Genomic DNA, 25,793 nt, shown 5'->3' on the forward strand with positions numbered 1-25,793 from the left:
ATTTAGTACACATAAATAGATGATTATAGTGATCATTAATGTAAAATAATTATTGATTAAATATAGACAAAATCAATTAATATCATGGTATAAAGTTATATCCACTATACTCCGTAAAACCTGTGACATTATTAATAATGTCACTGCCTGATGTAAGGATAATGTTTATCATTAGTGATTCAATTCATTTATAATTAGTGATTCAATCGTAAAATAATAAGCGACTGAATATAAACCAAATCAATATTATGATATGTCATACTCGATAACAGAATCAGTGCAACCTGTGACATTATTAATAATGTCACAGTTCTCTATCTTTCGTACCTGGGCGTTTTCTGTCCCAACTATAATATTTAACGATGATCAGAGGCATAATTTTATCTTGGATGTCGCTCACACATCGACATCAAGTACAAAACGGCATCACAGTAGTCCCCGAAGTTTTGGAACATACAAGAATGTCTTTGTCGACAGCCGCCATCGTTTCGGACGCAGTTCCCATGGTAGCCGACCAGGTCGGGTCGCTCTATTGGAGTGGGTTTGCTCGATGTCGAATAGTGGGTTCGTTCGTTCGTGGGGTTTATGTATGGTTTTATTTGGCAAGAGGGCCTAACAAGTTTTGTAAATCGAAACAATTGGCTCTGCCTTTATAAAAATAAACACGCAAAAAATTAATAATATTTTAAGTCAATTTATCAATTCAAGTATTCAGTATCAATTTTTTTTGTTAAAATTATTATATTTTCTGTGCTAAAGATATAACAAACACAATCAAAATATAAAGCCCATAAACTTGTGGAAACAACATGCAAAGTTAAATGTTTATATATCCATTAGATTTATTATATACTAGCACACTCGACGAACTCCGTTTCGCCACCAGATGGTTTCGTGAGAAAGATGAAGAAATTTTTGTTTGTTTTAAAGGAAAAAATTGATTTTATTACAAAACAGTAATGACTTTATTTTGATTACAAAAATGAAGTGTTTTTTAGTTGAACTTCTATAAGTAAATGATAGTGAATCCGCAAATTATCCGTTTCATTGAAGTGCTCTTTGGTAAACCCCATTTTTTGTTTTTTGATCTGACGTTAACACAAACAAAGCAGATGGCTTTCCAACTCGTGAACAAGCAACGTTTAACTGCCCATGTGAAAAACAATGATTTTCTAAATAATCTATTTGAAATTTAGCGCAAACACTAAGCGATTAGCCTTACGACTTATTGCGAACGCAAGGCGAACTGGAAATTGCAATCGTTTGAAGTCAAACGGAAGACCAGTCGGAATCATTGGTATGTCACCAAATCCGTGATTGAATGCAATATTTGATTAAATGGTAAAATTCAGTGCGTGTACATCATTATTCTTTGTGGCAAGAATTGCTCGTTGACTTAACCAAGCATAATTCTGATAACTCTCACTAACGTCATTACTCGAATTTTTAATTACGGTGCGTGAAGTTCCAGCAATTTGCATTAAGGCACGATGCCACGAGACCTTTCCGACGGTTGCAAAATTGTCGAAATTGGTTCATGCGTTCTGGAGTTATTTCATCAGGAAGGAAAACCCGACTTATTTTTATATATATGCAGATTAATTAGCTAGAGAATAACATTACATACATTTCACAAATTGGAGGATATATTTAAATGTAACTTTAAATTAGAGACGTTTCGAATTTATTTATAAGTACTTATCTTTTAGTCTAATTTAAAAATAAAAAATAGATTAAAACAAATAATGTACAAAATTGAAAATCGTATAGGTAATGCACGTAATAAATATTTTTGGTATATTATATTTAGTTTATGTCAATCATTCATAATTTACTTATCAGCAGTACCGCAAATTAAATTTGTATACCTCTATTTATCACATACAAAAAACTTATCACACAGCACCTTTTAAATAATCACTGAAATTCTGACTTTATGCCAAACTATTTCCGTCTGACTGAACATAATAAAAAAATCATACATCTAAAAAGTATTCGTGAAATCTCAACGATTTGATTGCTGTCAGGACAAAAACATTTAAAAAATTCATGAAATGATATAATTATAAATTAAATATGATATGTTTTACTTCAACAACATTCTGCAATTCAAAAACAGCATACCTAAACGTGAATAATGGGTTCTCGGGCGGTTCCGCACATTTTTATGAATTGCTAAAGAATGAAGTCAAACGAAATGGTTTGGTCATTTTAATACGATTATGTCAGTAATAAAAAATGGATATTATTAAAAGAAATATCAAAGATGCCAGTTCGATCAAGTAATTAGTATCGAATCAGTACGGTTTATGTAAACACGGAAAAAAGTGCAGAATAAAAAGAGTGAAAATTGATATGACAGATTTATTCTCGGCGACTTTCTTCGACTTAGATGTGAGTAGATAGATAGAATAAATTATTTTTTATACACATCATTGTATCAATTGATTAGAAATACTATAGAGCACCTGTATATAACGCCCCATTCGTATTTTTAATTATTTTCTAAATTTTTTGTAAATGTGATAATTAACAATTAAAATTAAAAAATATTAATCAAGAACAAAAATAAAATTCTATGGCATTATACGTCAGTTTGTATAAGAATAAGAAAAAATAGTGTTTAAAATTGTTAAAGAAAAAATGTTGTGTAAAAAAATGTTGGTTGTCACAAATTGCTCATAAAAATTTGTTTTTTTTTGCAAAATGTATATGTTAATAAATAGCATAAATATCTATAAAAGCACAATATTGATAATCATATTGAAAATATAATAAAAAAATTGGTGCAAAAATATAGTTTTCTAATTACTGATGATTCACTCAAGATTGTTTCAAACCTTTCTCCATTCCTGAAGTTTAGCTTTAAGCGTTTTTTTTTTTGAATTCTCGTTCTTTTAAATCAAATATCAAACAATTATATAGATCTGTAAAAAATCGTTTATCTTGGATGCATACACCTTTTATCTATTCTATCTCATCACATCTGGTTACGTTTATCTTCTAAGCCAACTCCATATAAATTTAATCGTCAAAAGCAGTTTATAAAAGTTTCGATTTCTTCTCTTATCTTCGATAATGTGTAACGTCTACGTGTGTGGCTTTTTGATAATTTCGACTAATGGCAGTTGTATTTAAATGATAACTCTTCATTTAAAGTTTAGTGAAAGGTGTAGGTAGACGTAGATAATAGAAGCACACCTGTTAAGGGACATTCCGTGCGATTCCGAGACATCTGTGGAGAATTCTAATTGGCTTCGAATAATTCCTGGCCCGAATATTTAGCTCTAATTAGGTAACGACTTTGCAATGCATTGTCGGCAGTTGCATAGTTTATGTAATTGAGTTCTTAATATTGTTAAAATGAGGGAAACGAATTGAAGACTTAGGAGATCGTCGAAACCGTAGAAAAAAATTATGAGGATATATTTAGAAGTATTAAACTATTACCGAGAGAATGAAAAGTTGTAATCCTAATGACATATCATTAGAACAAAGCGTTAAAAAAGATCATCATTCATTATGCTATTATCGCAATAAGCAGATATTTGCAAATTATAAAAAATATATTGAAACAAATTCAAGATTGTTTGCTTATTTGAGTTTTGATAAGGTGACCATACGTCCCGGATTGGGACAGTCCCGATTTTCCGCTTTGCATCCCCACTTTGTTCCGGATTGTCCCGGATTTTTAAAATTCTTTTGATTGCCAATATTTTTTTAACTAGCTGTAAGTGGAATTCTGTCTTAAGGCAATTAGGGCATCGTGCCTTAAGGCAAATTGCTGGAACTTCCCGTACCAAAAATTATTATTTTTTTTTTAAAACGATTAACATTTTTGAAAAAAAATTACTTTGAAAAAATAAGATTTTTGAGAAACTATAAATTGAACAAAAAATTAGTTTTTTTTGAAAAAAAAAATTTTAAAAAAAAATTTTTTTTTTAAAAAAAAATTTTTTTTTTTGAAAAATTTTTTTTTTCTTTATTTTGACATATTGTGGAAGATCTGAACTTTTTTTTCAAAGCAATCGTACTGCTTTAACTACATAGGGACAAAATATAAAGCGCGTAAGCGCCGCGTCGCTGTCTAACGCATAAGCATTGGTACGGAACCGATAGGAATGTTAACAAAATGTATAATTATTGTTAAAATCTCTATAAAATGTCTGATAATTTGATGTGCATATGTCTAATGATCATTTTTGACCGCCAAATGGCTCATTTTTTTACTTTTTCCTCTATATCTCCGAAACCGCTGGACCTACCTTCATGAAAGTTGTATCGATTCTTCATCTTGTCAATACAAATAAAATGTTTTTTGAATTATTAAAATCGGACGCTCCGTTCTCTTAAAAACTGAGTTACCGTTTTCGGAACTTTTTGCCCCGTATCTTCGGAACGGCTTGACCTGCCTTTGCCAAAACTAATCAGCACGTCTTCTTATCAATACGGATCGAATGTTTTTTGAATTATTCAAATCGGTTGATCCGTGTTCCCGAAATCGTCGACGAAAATTTGTATCCGCACATACATACACACACATACATACATACATACACACACACATACACACACACACACACACACACACATACATCCATTTTTTCTAAGGTATGCCAAAATGTTCAGAAACCTCTGAAACGTAAAGATATATAAAAATTTTCATTTTCGATTTTTTTGCGATTACTATAACTTGCCCTACGGGAAGTTAAAAATATTTCAACTAGAAAATTTGCACTGAAAAAATGTGCATATAAGTTTTTAGTTCACCAACACCCCCGCCCTCTCACCGCTCTCAATAACATTCTAATCCGTCCCGGATTTCATGCAAAAAATATGGTCACCTTAGTTTTGACCATATTTTAAAAATAAATTTAGTCATATGAATTAATAAGCATTAATTAGTTTAAAAAATTGATATTTATTATGAAAAAACAGCATTAACTAACGCTAAACTTCTATGATTAACTTCTGCTCATAAGTGGGTATAACCTTCAAATAATTATGATTTTATTTTTCTGAACTAAAAGCCTTTTTTTCTAAGAAAATACTATTGAATTTTTTATATATAAATATTTCCTGCGTTTCAGTAAAATGATAGTGCCCTTTTTATACATTTGTACACTTATTCCATTATATAATAATTGAGAGAATTTCATTTTTTCAATTTTTAAATAATTAAAAGAAATTATAAATATATAGAAAAACGATTTGTTTTCAATAGCTTCTACAGCAGACATATCAGGAAACTTCGTATATTCCAAAACATACAAAAATATACATAGAAGAAAAATTAAATAAATATTATATTTTCATGGGAGCCATTGATATAATATCGTTCAATCTTAAATATATTTATAAATTTCTTATGTTCGTAATATATTTGTACATTTCCATGCTTTAATAAAGTACATTTTAATTAGGAGCAAAATGCTACCACAGGTATAAAATAATGGCTGGCAGATTGTGAAGTTCAAGAATTATTTGCAATTAAAGGAATTCAAACTTTTGTTCATACTATACGCGTGCTATAAAGTATGCTTTTAATTTTATTTTTTTGCAAAGCGTAAAAACCATGTACAAAAAGCGTGTACACCTCAAGATGCAGATATCATATCCCTGATATCATTTTTCACAATCGCGTACTCATGACATTCTGCTAAATCAATGCTTTCATATCTCTTCGAAACGAACAGTAAATTCGTTCTGAGACTTACTGGAGACAGTCTTTGGTATTTTTGTCATTTAATTTATTCGGATAATTTTACTTATGGCAAGGTGAAGATAAAATAAATATTGTTAATATAAATATAAAGAGAGATCATGAGGCGATATGGGTATTTGGCATTCAGAATTTATTTTGAATAATAATAATAAATAATGATAATAACAATATGCCAGGTTTACCATATCATAGAATTCGTTTTTTTTATCCATTTAATTTCTTATTATTAGTTTTATTAACTTTTATTATAAGTACTTATTTTTAATTTCCTTTAAACATGACATTTTTAACCGTATTGCAAATGGCATCAATGTAGTAACTTAACAATGTAGCTTTTTATACTTTTATACTCTATCTATTAATTTTCTCGTCAATTTTTTGTAGCAAATATTTTTTCTGATTGAAAGAAGTATTTCAAAAAATGAACAAAAGAAAATCTATCCTGCATACGTTACGATAAAATAAAATCTATTTAATTGGTTTGCTAATTACATAGTCTTGCTAATTACATGTTAGTACATACATTAGTGTGTTTTTTCATATTTATGTGTAGAATTTTTTTATGATATACAGTAGTAATTGTAAGATTGTCGAATAATATAAAATTTCCATCATAAAAATCTATGTAACCAACTTCGAAAATTTAATTATAATACTCCATTAAATTCTTTGTTTGTGAGAAAAAATCATCACCTATCTTTTTTATGAGAAAATTATAACTTTTGCCGTAAATCTGAATTGATGTGCAATGAAACATAATGTGAGAACATTGTAAACAATTCCCTAACCAACTCACGAAATACAATTTAGAATCATACTACATTTTTTCATTCCATTTATGCAAGATTTCATCCCGAAAAGCAACCAAATAAAACGAGTTCATGGATTATTATGTTTGCAATAGGCGAGATCCCAGTATCATAGAAACAGAATAGAATAATTTATCATATAAATATCGTAATTATGCTTATTCTTACTTGCTAGTCCAATTTTAATCATGCGACCATATCGAATGGTATTTCTGACCGTGAAACGATATGGTTATTGAACGAAACATTGACACAAACATAAAAACCACTAGTTTTTTAATATTTTCTAATAAAATGACTGAATTACGAATCAAAATCAATTGAAAAAATACTTTAAACCAAAATAGTAATAATAGTAATATATTTATCGAATGGTATTTCTGACCGTGAAACGATGTGGTTATTGAACGAAACATTGACACAACATAAAAACCACTAGTTTTTTAATATTTTCTAATAAAATGACTGAATTACGAATTGAAATCAATTGAAAAATACTTTAAACCAAAATAGTAATAATAGTAATATATTTATCTAATGGTATTTCTGACCGTGAAATGATATGGTTATTGAACGAAACATTGACACAACATAAAACCACTAGTTTTTTAATATTTTCTAATAAAATGACTGAATTACGAATCGAAATCAATTGAAAAAATACTTTAATCCAAATAGTAATAATTTAATTTCGCAACAGATAACTTACAACATTGAATTTTCATTCGAATAGATTCAGGTTAAATTTTATTTAAATATATCGAGAGATTTTTCATGTATCGAATATATATATATATATATATATATATATATATAACATGCAATCTGAGCTATTACAACTGATAAAACTTCGTTCATTCATATTTTAAAAGCTCACATTCCGCTATTTTGGAATGTCTGTATCAAATTTCATATCTGTAATCTAATACTCGGTAACTAAATCATACGGTTAATTACTTTTCTTGTGTAAATATTATTTGATCCACTAATTTGTAAGTATGAATTATAATTTTGTGAGATTTAATGTAACAAATTATAATCATGTTGGAATGCAGTATTCAGAGCACGAATAAATAGTGAATAGACTAAACCGTTTTGAAAATCAGAAGTAGTATGACTTGAAATATGTTCAGTGTTTCAGAATAAGTTCAATAACTCGTCAATGAAATACTATTACTTATCTGTTTATATTATGAATTCTATCAGAAATTGGTTTATAAATTTGTTCTATGTAATAAATCACGTTGTACATAGTAATGAACGCACATTAAATATAATCTATATTTTTGTAGACAACATTGTTAATCAATATTTCACAGTTGAAGAATTTGTTTTTGTTTGAAATTTACATAGTGCATAGAAATATTTATATAAACGTCGTATGCTATGCATTCATTGCAGATAATTGTTAGAAGCTGTTGCTAACTTGTGAGAATTGTAACCATCACGAACGAAATTACTTTATCAATTTTTGTTTGATTAATTAATTTAATTTTTTAATTTTATTTTCAGTTCAACGCGCAGGACTTGTACGGCGGTTCGACATCGACCGCAAGTTCGTCCCTGGCGCTTGCCGCCGCCGCTGGTTCGCACAGTCTAGCGCACAGTAGCGGCGGTTCGGTCGGAAGCGGCGGCGGTCACAGTCCCTGCACAGCTTCACCGCTACTGCAGGCGCCGACGGCAACCGCTACACGGCCTACGAAAGAGGAAGACTTGTCTGTGGGTCGTAGGTCCGCAGAAGGTTAGCATCAAGACCCCGATTATATGATAAATTACTTTTATACTTTCAAGCATATACATTTACTTCATTTGTGACGATAGATAACAATCTTTTAAAGATTTTTATAGGTTGCAATTTGAAACGAAAAATTGAAACCACTGCAGAAATCATTACGTCCTAATATTCATTGCTATATAGATATTTCTCTATTCATGTACTAGCCGTTTTGCTGCAAATTTTTCAAACCCAATTTAATAATTTAAAAAAATTACTGGTAGTGACCATTTTTAAAACTTTTAAAAATTACCAAAATTTTGAAAAAAAATACATATTTTTGTTATTTTTTGTTTGAAAATCTTGAGTTTTTTTGAAGCGAATCACTGGGAATCAAATACTTGATGAATCATTAAAATCGGTTAATCCGTTCTCTCGAAATTTTTGTCAAATAATTGTATCCGCACATACCTACGCTCACACATACGCATATATATTTTTTTTCTAAGATATGCCCGGGTATGCCAAAATGTTCAGAAACCGTTGAAGCTTAAAGTTAGGCAAAAATTTACATTTTCGGTTTTTGCGATTACTATGAATTATCCCACGGAAAGTTAAAAATAGAAGAAAATACAGTAATAAAAAATATCAAACACAGGTATCCTGATTTGTAATTGAGCCAGCCCTTAACTACTTTGGAATATAAAGAAAAAGTAAAACTGCTATAAATGTTCAATGAAGATAAATAAATGCAAAACAAATTGGCCAATGTTTCGATTTTTTTCCATTTGCATTTAACATCATGTAAAAAATTGTTAACGCCCGCTAATTATTGTGAGGTAATACTCGAAATACCGCACATAAATCAAATTTTATCAAGAAAAATTATAATTATTACTAATGCTAATAAAAGCCATATGCCAAGCCATTCAATTATCATAATGCTAAAAATAATATGTAGATTATTGTGTACTACGAATGATGATGGAACTAGTTATAGTATAATTTATTATCCACTTCCACATGCTATTTGAAAAATATTTATATAACTCATAATTTGTCAAAGATAATTAAAATATAAAAGCAATCCTATAGTATAACGAATGATTTAAAAAGACATAATAAATGACCGATCAATTTGTTCCTATGAGAACGTGATTCTTTCTTGATAGAGATATCTCGGATTGACTCTGAAGATTTGGGATTGATTTCAACTGATAAATATCAAATGACGATTGATTGATCGAACAACTTCGCATTACTCTTGTAAATGTCATCTATCAATAAATAACATATATGAAATATTTTTGAAAAGGATATTAAAAGAGTTGTATACTTGATAGATCAGAGATCTAGAAATGAGGTCATGTTATTTTAGATTACCAGTTGAAAAAGCGTATGACTTAGAAACGAAAATTATATGACGATAGATTTCTCTATATATATATATATATTTTATATAGAATATATATTTATTTATCCACAGGTCCTTCTCAAGAAAGCGATTGTTCGAGTAGTCCGGACAGTCCCGTTCCCGGGAGTAGTTCAAGTAGTGGAGCCCGAGCCCAATACGTTTCAGCCAGTTGTGTTGTTTTTACGCATTATTCTGGGGATGCTGCCAGTAGTGTAGATGAACACTTCAGCAGAGCCCTTAGTTTTTCAGAAAAAAATGCCAAAGGTAAGAACCAAAATACACCAATTGTCCTTCAAATAATAACAGAAAACTACTTCAAACCCCAACGTATATATGTTAATGTAAAATTCATCTATTATCAGTGATGTTTTACTAGAACTAATATTAAGACCTTGGACACAATAGATCCTTTCTACTATAGCTTTTTTGTCAGCGATACATATCTGCAGGCGTGCATCCAGAAATATATAACTTCATCATTCACTGAGAATGTAGTCTCATCTTGTGGCAATAACGAATGCCGATCTTCAGAAACCGCGCAGAAGACATTTTAATAAAGCAATTTGTGGAAATCTTCACAATACGCCGCCTCCAACTCCTACTACAGAAGCGTTCACAGAAGCGCGACTCGTGCAGCACGCGAAATAATTATTGTTCTCTGCAGCTTTCCACGGTTTGCTAGGAAGGGAACAGGCACGAACTCTATTTCTTTGGTTCATAAATGAGAAAGTGACTGTGTAAATAATATTTTGAACTCAAAATGTATCGAAATCGACGTTGAATTTATTCTAGACTGAATGAACACCTTACTACATGGATAATTAACCCCCTATGAGTCCGCGTAATTTTCAGGTCACATTCCAAACGTTTCAATATATTACCAAATAATTATAGATTTTTTTCGTGAGATGGCACATAAGTTTTAATTCTATAATGTTGTCAAGACAAGCAATGTCAATACTAATGACCTTTGCTAAGCTTTCAACATAAAATAAGAATTTCATACACAGATCTGAGAACAATATAGGCCGCTGTGTCTTGAAAGTCCCAAAATTTATTTATAACAAAAAAAATGTTATGATTTGTTGTCACAGAATTTTGCATATATTAGACTAATTGTTGGTCCCTTAATTTTTTTTATGTAGAACAAAAATACAGCCCATAGATATAGAGTGTTTTTCTAATTTGCAACAAAAGTCAGCGAATTGACCCACCGTAGATCAATTATTCAATCAACTATATACTAATATATAGGCATAACAATTGCAAACTATAATGCTGGAACTTCCCGTACAAAAAATTATTATTTTTTTAAAAACAAGTAACATTTTTGAAAAAATTTTAGCCCCGCGTCGCCGTCTAACGGATAAACAATGGTACTGAACCCATAGGAATGTAAACAAAATTTATACTTATTGTTAAAATCTCTATAAAATATCTGATAATTTGATGTGCATATGTCTAATGTTCATTTTTGACCGCCAAATGGCATTTTTTTACTTTTTTCGTTAGATCTCCAAAACCGCTAGACCAGCCTTCATGAAAATTTGATCAATTCTTCATCTTGACTTTCAATGATTAAAATCGAACGCTCCATTCTCTTGAAAACTGAGTCAGCATTTTTGGCACTTTTTGCCCCGTATCTTCGGAACGGCTAGACCTGCCTTCGCCAAAAACTAATCAGCACGTCTCGTTATCAATACGAATCGAACGTTTTTTGAATTATTCAAATCGGTTGATCGGTGTTCCCGAAATCGTCGACGAAAATTTATATCCGCACACACACACATACACGCACATACACACACATACATTCATTTTTTCTAAGGTATGCCAAAATGTTCAGAAGGTTTTGAAACGTAAAGATATATAAAAATTTTCATTTTCGATTTTTTTGCGTTTACTATAGCTTGCCGTACGAAAACTTAAAAATAAATAATAATCATTGAAATTACGTGTTTCTTGGTAAACGAACAGCGGAATTGATGAACAGATCAAACCATTAAATTGCAAAACATTAAAAATTCAAGGGCTTTTGGTATATTAATTGAATTTCGAATATACATTTTCTTTCGACCCTGATAAAATCATCCCTCAAACATCTTTTCTACAGAATTCAACAATATTCTTTGTCTACTCATCATTGAGATAAATGCCCCTTCTCCTGTGTAGGTGTGCATTTACTCTCGAATAGAATCTTAAGTTCAAAGCCCAAAGAAAATCACAGATGAAATAAACCGGAAACATCTCTCAAACGAACCGGAATCGTTTGAGTAGCGAGAAAAGTTTTCAAATTAAATTCAGTTGTGTTGATTTCTCAGCAATTATCAAGAATTATTCGAGTTGTTGTTGCGGCTGGTTTCGAATGAGAAGTTGGCGCAAGTTATTTCAAAGTTATTCGATGTGTATTATTGTGTTTCTATTGATATCATAACTTATTTGTGCTTTTGTACATGAAATGGTAAAACTCTACCTACCTCCTGACTTGTACGTTTCATTGCTGACGTAAATATTACTTTTTTTTTTTTAATTTTATTTGAACAGCAATCAGAACTTATGGGTTCTATGAGCTGTTGTGATTAATATCTTACAAACTACGTTTGTTTTTATTACAGATGGCAACCCAAACAGTTGTCACATCTCTGTATGACAAATTTTTATTAAAATCTCTGTAATAGGGCAAGTATGGTGCAACAATGCCGGGTGAGGGCTATTTTCACTTGGAAACATATTGCTATCTATATTTCCAAGTGAAAATCGTTGTCAATAAATATTACATAGTATTCATAATTGAATTTAATAATATATTACAATCTATAATCTATATATATATATATAATATGAAAGATGCCGCGGCCACATCAACTATAATATGTAATTTCCACTATCTATAGATGCAAGGTTGTAGATAATACGAAGTGGCAATTAAAGCTATAGGGAGATCCTTCGAAGTAATTAGAGGTTTATGTGAAATTCACCTTCCAACATTCATAATAACCATAAGAGAAGTACCTCGGATAGGATATTAACTATTCAATATTCCGCTGAACTGTTGATAGTTAGTTACTGAATCTAGTTAATTGATTTTAGAATTTGATAACACAATATGAGAGGGCAAAATAATAAAGTGAAGTTTGAAAACAGGCATTGGATATTTATAGTATATTTTACGTAATTCAAGGATTTATGACGTTCATAGGATCAATATTTTATATAATTTATCAGATATCGAAATTCATATAAACAATTATGCATCATTAAATTCTTAGGTTATGAACATCTTTAGTCATTATTTGTGAAAATGAAATAAAATACGTTTTGGTATTGAGGTTCTTGGTAATGCGACTATAACTATGCCGATAGAAGTTATTAAGGAGCCGATATTCAGGTCCTTCAAGAATTACGCAGGACCCGAGCAAAACCTTAAAAAAGATCCGTAAAATTATATGACATGCCCCTCCGTTTGCTAGTGGCCATACTCTCGTATAGTCATAATTCTTATTATATGAGCTTTTATTCTAATGCAATTCTGTAGAAGGCAGCACTATAAGAAAGCAACGACTGATATACAGCAATGCCCCTGAAGCTATTTTGAATTTTAATCATATATAGATCTATATTTATTAAGTAAAAACTTATCACTACTGTTTGATTACCAGAGGCGGTAATAGAACCTGGAATCTTATGGTTTCATCTTATGGTTTCTCTTGGAACCTAGTACTCTTGATTTTGGAATTGTTGATTGAAACATCATAATGACGTATCTAACATATGCAATTTAAGAATATATTTAGTATATAATTCTCAATAATTGAACATTTAAATAAAATAATTCGCAGTACTTGTTAACCATTCAATTTCTCCTCAGAACCATTCATTTACTAATGATCAATGACTAAACGACCAGCAACAGGGTCTTCTGTGATTTTGGCAGCCGTTACTAATTAGTATTCACGAAACGCGCGAGTTTTCCTTGGTCGTTAAATCGGTTACTGCGTCTTGCCGTTCAATTCTTCTCGAAAGACCAATTACACAAACAATATCTTCTCTTAACGTCTGTTGTGAAAATCGCGGCGACTTTTAAGTAAGAAAGAAAGGACATAAATCTGACCTCAGACGTTCCGTGATACATCCATGATGCATCGTCCTTTTGTGCGGACTCGTAAATAGGTAATTAATGTCAAGATGTTTACTCATTCGAATCCGAATCGAAGTTTCGCATACGTCCGCATCGGCTAATAGCTTTAATTCTGTCAAAGACAATAAGTCATTTGATTATATAAAGAATGCTCATTGTCGTTTTGTTTACTTCTTTGTAAATTGGTTTAATGTAGTACGCGAATTCAATTGGGCATAGGCCAAGCAGTTGAACGATAATAGAATACGAATAGAATATTTACCAATTAGAACATAATTGTGGAATAATAAAGCTCTCAATATTTAAATATTTAAGCTTTCAAAAATTATTAGTATTTTGCAATTATATATATATATATATATATATATATATATATATATATTATGAATTTAAAAAGCTCTTACCTTTTCTGCATGCTCTTACTCCTCATTCAGCATGGATCTGAAACAACCAATAAAATTGTATCGTTATTATTCATAGCATTTATTAAATAAAACATAAGTTTTGTTTTACATTTAACAAACTACATATTTAGCGATAAATACCTTTCATCCCAAATGACGGATTATGATTAATAAAACAACATTGAGAAGTCAAAAAATAATAGGCGATGAAAAGGGATTGAAACACCGATCCATCAAGTGCTTCGGCATTAAGACATCTTAACTGACTCATTTGTTATGATAAAGAAGGTATACGAGTATATTGCAAACGTTTTTACCTGAACCTGCGTTAATTTAAATGATAATTCGACCGACCACATGCGGCGTTCTTTCATGAGAAAAAAAATGGTATCTGAGGCGCCAGCCGTCACAAAAGACAGTAGCACCTTTGTTAATATATCAATTTTTTTTACTAAATTCCACGATAAGCATTGGTAATTTATACCAGAGCCACGAAAATGTAATCCAATAGCGCTGTGAGTGGATTATTAAGGTAGATGAGTCATAATTAACAACTGTGAGAATTATAGAATTATGGCTTACAGTCAGTACTGTTTGTATTTCTTTATAAAATTTTATATCCGGCATTTTGAAATAAACAGAAAAGCTTATCAGACGATAAATATAGCACTTGATTTATAATAGTATATATCGGTTCATAATAAAAACTAATTAAGTATATTATAAATAACTAAACTTATGATCTCACTCTTGTTTAGCAAATAATATGCTAGCATACGATATAGCTCACAGCAAATAATGTTTTGATTTCTTTCATAGAATTCTAGGAATAGAAGAAAAGCTTATCAGACAATAAATATAACAATTTATTATAATATATTGTGTTTATAATAAATTCAAATTAAATATATTTGAATAACTAAACTTATGATCTCATTCTTGATTAACAAATTAAGTAATGATTTACAAGTTCAAATTTCTTATAAAATACTTGTTTAAATAATGCTTATTAGTTACTGTAGGTTAAAAAAAATATTATGATGTTTATGAAATTAGTATTACAATGGGAATGCTCATTGCAGCTTGAGAACAAAAAACAAAAAATTTTCATGATTTTTAAAGATCTATTTGTATATCTTCTATATATATAAAAATAAGTCGGGTTTTCCTTCCTGACGAAATAACTCCAGAACGCATGAACCGATTTCGACAATTTTGCATTCGTTGGAAAGGTCTCGGGCTCCGAATGCAAATTGCTGGAACTTCACGCACAGTAATTAAAAATTGGAGTAATAAAAATAATCAATAATTGTTTTAAATAATTGCGAATAGATTATCTTCTATATAAATAAAAATAAGTCGGGTTTTCCTTCCTGACGAAATAACTCCAGAACGCACGAACCGATTTCGATAATTTTGCATTCGTTGAAGAGGGATTGGGCTCCGCAAGGTTTATAGCTAAAAAAAATTAGTGGTGCATGGCATCGTGCCCTAATGCAAATTGCTGGAACTTCACGCACCGTAATTAAAAATTCGAGTAATAAAAATAATCAATAATTGTTTTAAATAATTGCAAATAGATTATCTTCTATATATATAAAAATAAGTCGGGTTTTCCTTCCTGATCAAATTTTTCCTTTTCAAATATAAAACAAACTAAAAATTTCTTCATCTTTCTCACAAAACCATCTGGTGGAGAAACGGAGTTCGTCGGGTTTGCTAGTCTAATTATAAAAATAAGAAATGAAAATTTATAAATGTCAAATCAAAAAAAGATGTTACATAGAAATAAATAGGAATGTTCAATAATCTTATCCTATAAATTAACTACCTCTACCAGCATGATGAGTACCCGATAAGTGCATGATAAACGATTTCAATATCAAACGTTGGACTAGTAGTAATATGTGTTTCTTCCGATCCTGATCAGTGACTTTTACGTTCTTCGAAACAAAAAGCGAATCACATCGAAACAAAACTTACAAAAACAGAAAGAACCGATGACAGGGAAAATGTGAATAAAAAATAATCCCGCGTGCAACAACAATAGATCGGTTTCGAAACGATGTTGATATTGTCGCCTTCTTTTTTATGTGATCTTCACTGTAGATCGGACGAGCAGATAACGGCGCTTCGTTGCGTTAAAAAAAAACAACTAACAAACGGATCTCCATCGTCCGACGGACAGACAGACGGACAATTTCTCGAATCGAAATTAAATATATTTAGAATATACGATAAGAAATAAATGCAGTGTTTCTCTTGCTTCTTTTCTAATACAGAACAAGAGCTGGTGGTGGACATTGGTTTGTGTATTATGTCAAAATTGTACCAATGATGGTCAACACAAAGATATCCACCTAACAAACTTTCACCCAACAAATTTTTAAAGCTTAGAATTCTTAATTTTTGAAGTATTATACGCCCTTAATTCTTAATACTAATTACGAATTACGAGTTATATCGCCTGATTCGAACCATTCTAGTTTTTTCAATACGCCAGAAGAACAAATCTATAAAGGATTCAAAATAGTACTCTGATATTTTGCGTGAATATGTTTTTTATTAAAAATGGCTAATTTCAATAACTATATTTACAAACTACTTTCTTCTCATTTCGAATATTCTATAATGATCAGAATTCCACTGTAAACTTCAAAACTAATAAATCCAATAATTTCAAATTTGAATATTAAGGGATGTGTTCTGATTTTTTTTACAATTATATGTGTACAAGAGGCTTTTTCAGAATTTAAATGATTTTCGGAAATACAGCGGGTTGATCACGATCATCCCGCTCTTTTCCTCCCTTTCGGACTAATTTACTTGAAATTTTTGTAGATTACTCTCAATCCACATGTTCCAATTTTATTAATTTCAAAAAGTTCAAAAATATCACAAAAAGCAGTCGCTATTTTGTGAAAAAAAAAGTTCAACTTGTCCGTAGTTCATACAATTGACATTATTCTAGAGTCTTTCTCAAAGTGGGCAATATCGCCCCCCGGTGGGCGATTGTAATATCCAAAGGAGCGATAAGAGGCCCGTAACTAAATTTTGTTACATGTATACACGTTTTATTTGCTTTCACCGAATTTTTTTTCTAATTTAGAATGTAAGGTTAAAGCACATTATAACTATATCATTAAAATTAAAAAAAAGTTTTTTGGAGATTATAAAGGATAAAAAATTTGGTAGGAGGCACTACAAAAATTTTGATCTTCAAAGGTGGCGTTAAAAGAAATAAGTTTGAGAAACGCTGTTCTAGATTAATTTTTTTTTTCATATTATTTGGAGAGCTCGCTCGTAGGTAAGCGTTTAAGAGCGACGGGACTTGATTCAGAGGTCCCGGGTTCGATACCCACTTCGAGCAGCCTGTTGTCGGGCAACAGTGATAACGATTTTCACTTGGAAATATAAATAGCAATATGTTTCCAAGTGAAAATAGCCCTCAGCCGGCATTGTTGCACGATACTTGCCCTATTACAGAGATTGTAATAAAAATTTATCATACAGAGATGTGACAACTGTTTGGGTTGCCATCTGTAATAAAAACAAACGTAGTTTGTAAGATATTAATCACAACAGCTCATAGAACTCATAAGTTCTGATCGCTGTTCAAATAAAATTATAAAAAAAAATATTATTTGGAGGATTAAAACTTTATTCTGAAAATATTGTTTGCCTTTTTATACCACCTCTCAAAAATCGAATTACATTCATGCCTCTAGACCAGAATACTCTCTTAATAAATGCATTACTTGATCCTTTTTATCGCTTTACAAATATGCTGCTAGCCTCCCTATTATTAATCTATCTCAACTCTTCGGTTATCGTTTGTTTTTATGATAATTTATACGTTTTACATTGATGCTGCTTGTTCTCGATCATGATACAACACAGGGAGTCCGATGGGAGAGCTTACGCTGGTATCGGGATGCCAACGGGCAACGGTGGCTCGACTGTCGGACCGAGTCCCACGGACTTGGCGACGAGATAACTTATTGGAATCGCGTTGATTCTCATTGTTTTGTACGAAATGAATACGACGAGAGATCCGTGACATATGTCTGGGAACGGCTGACACATCATGGAAAGATTATCTCAAATTATATACATATCTACTCAATTTATAACTTTGCGTAAGTTTCATGTAGCATAATACAAAATCAATTTCTTGGGAAAAAAATCATAAATATACTTGCCAACCCGACGACCTCCGTTTCGCCACCAGATGGTTTTGTGAGAAAGGTGACGAATTTTTTTGTTTGTTTCATATTTGAAAAGGAAAAAATGATTTTATTACACAAGAGTGATAAATTTATTGCGATTACAAAAATAAAGTGTTTTTTAGTTGAACTTCTCTAAGTAAATGAAAGTGAATCCGCAAATTATCCGTTTCATTGAAGTGCTCTTTGGTAAACCACATTTTTGTTTTTTTGGTCTGACGTTAACACAAACAAAGCGAATGGTTTCCCAACTCGTGAACAGGCAACGTATAACTGCTCATGTAAAAAACAATAATTTTCTAAATAATCTATTTGAAATGCATCCCGCAAACACTAAGCGATTGGCCTTGCAACTTATTAATGGCGAACTGGAAATTGCTATCGTTTGAAGTCAAACGGAAGACCAGTCGGAATCATTGGTATGTCACCAAATCGCCAGCAATTTTTTATCAAATGGTGAAATTCAGTGCGTGTACATCATTATTCTTTGCGGCAAGAATTGCTCGTTGACTTAAACAAGCATAATTCTGATAATTCTCACTAATGTCATTACTCGAATTTTAAATTACGGTGCGTGAAGTTCCAGAAGCTTGCATTAAGACACGGTGCCATGCACAACTAATTTTCTTAGCTACAAACCTTGCGGAGCCCAAGACCTCTCCAACGAATGCAAAATTGTCGAAATCGGTTCGTGCGTTCTGGAGTTATTTCGTCAGGAAGGAAAACCCGACTCATTTTTATATATATAGAAGATAATTGCTGGAAATTTAATAAAAACATGCGCAAGGTTAAGGATATTTATAGATTAGCAATAATCTAAGAATAAGCATATATAAATTTATATATTTGGCTTTATGTAAACAAATTGCAAATTAAGAAAAACAATAAAAGTTCAGTTAACAATACGCAGCAATGTAAATTTCGAAAGCTCACAAGTGTATCAATTTCAAAAATCAAAAAAATATCTGGCATAATGTTATACTAATTAATGCCACTTTATCCCGTCGGGCGCGAATTTGCACATATGTAAATAATACAGAAAAACTCTCCGCGATCAAAGGCGTGAAATTAAAAGCATATTCCCGATGATTTGACGCATTTTAAATTATTATAATGGTTCGTTCGGCGAGATAATTTGAATATATGAAATATCTTTGAAGTTGTGCTGCTGAGATCTGCATTACGGCACGTTCCGTCGTCGGTAGCGGCATGTTCGGAATTCACCAACCACGTGTCGGGATATTTGTAACGATACCGAAAACTAAATAACTAAATATAGAAAACGGAATTTCGTTGGATATGAATCGCTTATTCATACGGCTTAGTGTGTTTATCAAAACAGTGATTAAATGCGCTCTCACATAACTATTATGACTTTAATTTGAACGGATTTTATTCAAGAATTCCTTCTTGAAATTTCATATAATTGGAAACAACTGTTAAGTTTATATATCATTTGTAAATATAGATATATAGGGTGGCCCAGAACTCAACGTCAAGCTGAAACTGGATAATTGTATTGACCGCAACTGTCCTGAGAAAAAATAGAAAAAAATCATCTCGCTTCGTTCAGAAATTATAAGCTTTCAAGCGCAACCTAGAGCTTCGATAAAATTGAGACTTTTTTTTGGTTATTGGGGTTAAACATGAACCGTAACCGTGAATAGCATTTCTAGGACTACAGTAAAAAAACACAAGTTTGCAAGAGACCTTTTGTATTATTTTTTTTTTAAATCGGTTGATTTTAAGAAGCTCTCTCCTTTGCAAAAAATATACTAAAGTGTGTTGGTAAGTTTTATCAAATGTTGGCACATTTAATCAGGATTCTAAAATTCTTTAGTACATTAATAAAGAAAGTATATTGATTGGTCAAATTGGGTTTATATATGATTATAGGTTAATGAAAAATAATACTGCTGCCTGATAATCAAGTTTCATCGTCGAGCAAAGCGTCAATGAGTAACGTAAATATAAATAATTATCCATTACAAAATGGTTACCAAAAGATTTATTTAAACTAGAATGTTCTATTATCAAATAAATCTTCTCCATAATCATCGAGTTTGTGTTTCCATACATAATACAGTAGTAGAGAATTACGTAAATGCACAGTGGAAACCTCCCTAAAGACTGTTAAGACAATATTCGTAAGCATTTATTCATCCAAACATCTTTGATATAAGACAAAGAGCTACGCAGACTGCTCCTTTGTGTTCAACCTGTTCTTGTAAATGAAAAAGGGTCTTTGAAGTGGGTCGAATAATTAAGTGGCTCTCATATCAAAGTTAATACATCGCTGAAGTATTGCTGAAGACAACAAGTTTGTTCAAAATATCACGTTGCAAAAACAACAAGGATAAAGGAATCTAAAATCTTATCATTACATTATATTCATTTTTTAAATGTGAATTTAGTACCTTTTAGCATCTGTAATTATATATTAAAAAATCAAATCATAAAAATATATAATAATATAGAAGTATTGAGTAAAATTATGAATGATTTACAAAAAATGAAAGAGGTCTATTACAGGCCTGTTTCTTAAGACAGAGAACAATTAGTGGCACAGGCAGGCAATGTAATTATTCGAAAAGATAGTGTCGGCATCGGTAATTTCATTGATAAACATTGCAATTTATGATGTTGTCCGCAGCGTGTGCGTGCATGCCGCTTTAATCGCGAACAAGGCCCATCCACGCTACCGCGGAGACAAGCCTCATTCACCATAGTGGAAACCAACCTGTCTGGTCATATCACTATTTTTTTTTATTGAGGCAATAATAATGTTTTTAAAATTTATAAAATTTCTTTATTCTTTTCAACAAATATTTGAACTAGTCAATCAATAATAAAAGATAGTACAAAAAAAATCTAAGGAAAAACATTAGAAGCTGTAGACTGTAAACAAAGAAAATACATTAAAATACTGTAAGGTAGCTTCCATTAAACACATGATCAATTTTTTAAGGATTTTTGGTTTCCATCTCCCCCTTGGTGATACGTGGTGATATTTAAAATTACCGCCCCGCCACCGCAACCGAATATCACGTGCATTTTTAGATACAAAAAAATGTATTTTTTTATACTTTTTTGAAAATGTTTGATTTTTTTAAATAATTCGGGTAAAAAATAAATACACGAGATATTTTACTATACCTCTTTTTTCCCCACGTGATATTCCGTATATTTTTGTCAACTCCCCCCTTTTCCCTAAAAATCTCACGTGTTCAATAGACGCCCCCTAATAGTATTTAAAAAAAAATCTATTCGTGAACGATATGATTTCCAAATTTGTTTATAACAGCTTGATAAGGTTTTATTTGTAATATGCCTAAAATATAATATTCAAAAAAGTTTTTAATTGAAGTAATATAAAAACAAAGCTCTTAATACCTTTATATATATACAGTTGTTGCAGACTAGATCATGAGAAAAATCTAGTCTGAAATTATGACATCTAAAATATTTTTATAAATGATAACGTTTGTATTTATTTATATTGTATAGTCAGTTTGATGCCTTGAAGATTTCTTTTTAAAATGTTAGTCACCAAAGCTTTTGGAATCAGCTTTTTGTAGATTAATTATTTTTGTAGATTTGATACAGATAATTAAAAACTTAAGCCTTTTGACATTGCCTTGGGGGTATTCTAGTGTAGAGCGATGAATTTTATGTCATTTTTAAAGTGTAGTAAAAGAAAGCAATGAATGTTTTTACTATCAATTTTTTTAACACTTGTTTAATAATTTTATTAAAATACAAAACAAACATTAAAAAATAAAAAAGTTGAAAATTGTAACAACTGGCAGCTGATGAAGTGGGTGGTGTCAAAAAATTGGCACCTCAGTCTTGACATGATTTCAGCCCTCCTAGCCATCGAAAATGCAAAAAATAAAAAGATTATTAATTTACAATGATGTCAATGAGTAAAAAAAAAATTTCTTAGAAATTGGCGACTCTTTGAAAAAAAAAAGTTTTTTTAACTGTTTTTTTGAGTTTCTCGAATTTTTTAAAAATAGTAAAAATTGGAATTTGGGGATAATCCTAGTTCGGGCTATTGATAGGTCTATAAACCAGACTCTCTGAACATTTCAAGTGAATCGGTCAATTAAAACTCGAGAAATCGTGTCAACAGTACTGAAAAAGTCTGTTCTGAGAAAAACGCATTTAAAGTTTTGGGTGTAGCCAAACCATGGAGACCGAGTCAGTAAAATGACTATATCTCCGTAAATAATTCAAATTTTCAAAAACCTTCTCGTACCCATAATCTTAGATAATTAAATTTTGAAAATATGAAATAAAAAAAAAATCGATTTTTTTGAATTTCTACACTAGAATACCCTCTTAAAAGATTGAAATGTATTGAAATATGTATGTCTTTTACTAAGGGTTGGCGACACATGCTCGATGTTTCGATTCCATTTAAAGCGGTCATCATCAGAAGTCGGCTCGCTCTACGGACCCGCTTTGAATCTTATCGAACACTAAGATTGGCTAATGAACGCAATGCATTATAAATATATTTTAATTTAATGCCTTGTTCGAGGGGACACTAGTTACTTTAAAAGCCGAGTCTCTATACCGGTGGTCTAAACGTTTACGTGTCGAAGATAAATGTCTGCAATAAATATAATGCAGATCCGATTTAGTGACACCTGGCAGAAAATGAGAACATCGCCGTTTATACAAATAATACAAATTATAAATTATAATTTAACTTGTAAATAATATCCTTTGAAGAATCGAATTATCATTTATTTTACTCGGGATTCCTTTAATATATTTGTTATCAATACTACATTATTTATTGATAACAACAAACCCGTCAACAAATTTTTGCAATTTGTTGACTGGTCTTGAATAAATTACATTCGTAATATATTACGTCTTTCAAAAAAGAAGTTTATTATTAACATCGTTAATTTTTGTGATAATTATTCTAAGACACCACATCATTTGAAAGCATATTACAATTTCTTATTATTGGTTCATAAATACAAAGAAGTTAAAAATTAAAAATGCACAATGATAATTTGCTGACTAAGAAGAAAATATAACAGTATCGATGATATTTAAATATTAACCAACATGATCATTTATATACTTCACGTTCAGAAGGTAAATTTAAAATTAATTACGGTATAAGCCATGAGAACTTGTCTTGTTAGCATTTAAGTAGGGGTTTAAATATTTAAAAATAAGATTTCATTTATTAACTGCACATGTTTAATCTGGTTTTATATCTTAGACAATCAATTTTAAGGACGAATAGTTTTAGTTTTTTTATATTAAATTAATGTCGTCCATTAATATGAAGCAATATAATACTATACGTACTTTTTTGTCCATTTCTTCGATTATTTCTATATCAATTTCATGCTTAATCTATTGTGGAATGAGGCGGTTTAAAACGAATTTATGATAAACGCAATACATAATCATTATTAACTCATTTGCCATTAGATTAATAATTACTAAAATTCTTTTGGACTAAATTGCGTCAACAATTCAATAACAATAATTAATTGTTATTATTTTGATAGAAATACTCACTTATCACAAATCGCATTCCACAATTTATCATCAGAAACATTTGCGAACGATTATTACCAAATGGGATTACGATAAGTGTTATTGAAGTAATTTAACGTATCACGAAAATGAAATATGATATTGAATAACGGTATCATTTATAAACATATTTAGTTTCATTGTTGAAATTATTTGTCACCGGTGTCTTATTTCTTGGGTAATCTTCAATCTGCTAAAGTGGTAGTATTCTAGTAAATCTCGATAACAAGTGGGCTATTATTGTTTAATAGTTGATTTTAGAATAATAGACATTTTTGCTGGTCTTATTAAACAAGCACAAATGTAATATGCTTGTAATATGCTATGTAGTATTGATAGCTTCGATGCTGTTGTTAGCAAAATCGTTTTGATAAACCAAAAATTAATTGTCGTTAGAAAAAATAATGGTGACTTATTTTTTTAAATATAAACTGATATATATTTCATTATCCTTTAAACAGATATATCTCCCATGACATCCCGCAACTTTCCACCATCATTCTGGAACAGTCAGTATCAACCGCCTCCCGTAACGCTAGCGCCCGCTTCCCATGGCGATTTGTACGCGGCGGCGGCCGCAGCCGAGGGTTACGCAGCTCACCACGCGGCGGCCGCGCACCACTTACAACAACCTGATCCTTGGACGCAACATTACACGGCAGCCGCCCAATATCATCATCATCATCACCATCATCACCAGCGGGCGAGTGCGTTGCACGATTATCATCAAACGATGCAACAGCACCATCATATGGCTGGTGTGCAACATGCAGCTGTGCAGTATCCAGGGTTGCTGCTGCCGCAGAGGTTGCCGCAACAGTATGGTCATAGTTCGAGGTGAGAATTGAATTAGAGCGAGATTTGTTAAAATTGATATTTTTTCTATTTTGAGTTTCACAGTTAGAATATTAATAATAATTGATCGTAGTCACCATCATCCCACTTCGCACTTCGTATTTTTTGTTTAGCGTAGCTGTTTTTCCTTAACAATAACTAAAGTAATTATCAATATGCTTTCAAATGAATTTTTGTTCGCCTCACTATCGTATTAAAATCTTGGAATTTAATAATAATGAGCACTTTTAATGGGTGCGTTCTATTTATTTATATTTTTACACTCACTATAGTTATAAATTCCTCACCAGCATAACTAAAATTCCTTTATAAAATTTCCCAACAAAGTATTAAACCCGCAATAAAGTCATAACTACAATAAACTAGAATCATACCCATGCAATAAACTTGATTTCGAAAAATTTACATATAAATAATAAACTGAATGAAAGAATTTATATGGCATAAGCTCCTGTGTGCGCAATGACATGACGATTTAATTAAATTTGTTCATCATCATGGAAATATGTCATGCATGAATTTTCATTTGCATTTATTTCATTTTCCATAGACATATTAATTTCTATCTAATAGGTATTTCATTACATGCAAATATATGTTAATAGAAGTTCTCAATTAAATTCTCATTTGTAGGGTTATTACTGATGCTTTTACATATAAAAAAATAGATTTACATGAAAAGCTAAATTACGTATATTTAACAGTATCATTAGTAAAAACATTATTTATAAATTATTTATACATTAATTAGTAATTAATAATACATTATTTATAGTAATTGAGAAATTTGATCCATTTAATTTATATATTGTGAGCATGAAAAGCAAATGGTTTCGTCATAATCTGGTGTTATTATGAGTTGCAAAGTTCTCAAAATTAGTTAACTATTCGGAAAAACATTTATTAATAAATTTCAAACAATCAGAAACGTGAATTG

At 30.8% G+C, this 25,793-nt stretch overlaps 1 protein-coding gene across 1 annotated transcript in view; it reads left to right on the forward strand.

Annotated features, from left to right (window-relative positions):
* Window positions 1-5,430: 5,430 nt before the first annotated feature.
* The window catches only part of LOC113370792 (protein vestigial-like), a 30,718-nt gene continuing 10,355 nt past the window's right edge, over window positions 5,431-25,793 (forward strand). Inside the window, exons 1-4 of the mRNA XM_026611480.1 lie at window positions 5,431-5,442; window positions 8,047-8,275; window positions 9,735-9,926; window positions 24,463-24,838. Of these exons, the coding sequence (XP_026467265.1) occupies window positions 5,431-5,442; window positions 8,047-8,275; window positions 9,735-9,926; window positions 24,463-24,838 (809 nt within the window). The remainder of the gene's footprint in view (window positions 5,443-8,046; window positions 8,276-9,734; window positions 9,927-24,462; window positions 24,839-25,793) is intronic.

Source organism: Ctenocephalides felis, unplaced genomic scaffold (genome assembly GCF_003426905.1).
Source record: "Ctenocephalides felis isolate EL2017-DRISC unplaced genomic scaffold, ASM342690v1 CF-g0.4_SCAFFOLD_01492, whole genome shotgun sequence".
NCBI lineage: Eukaryota > Metazoa > Arthropoda > Insecta > Siphonaptera > Pulicidae > Ctenocephalides > Ctenocephalides felis.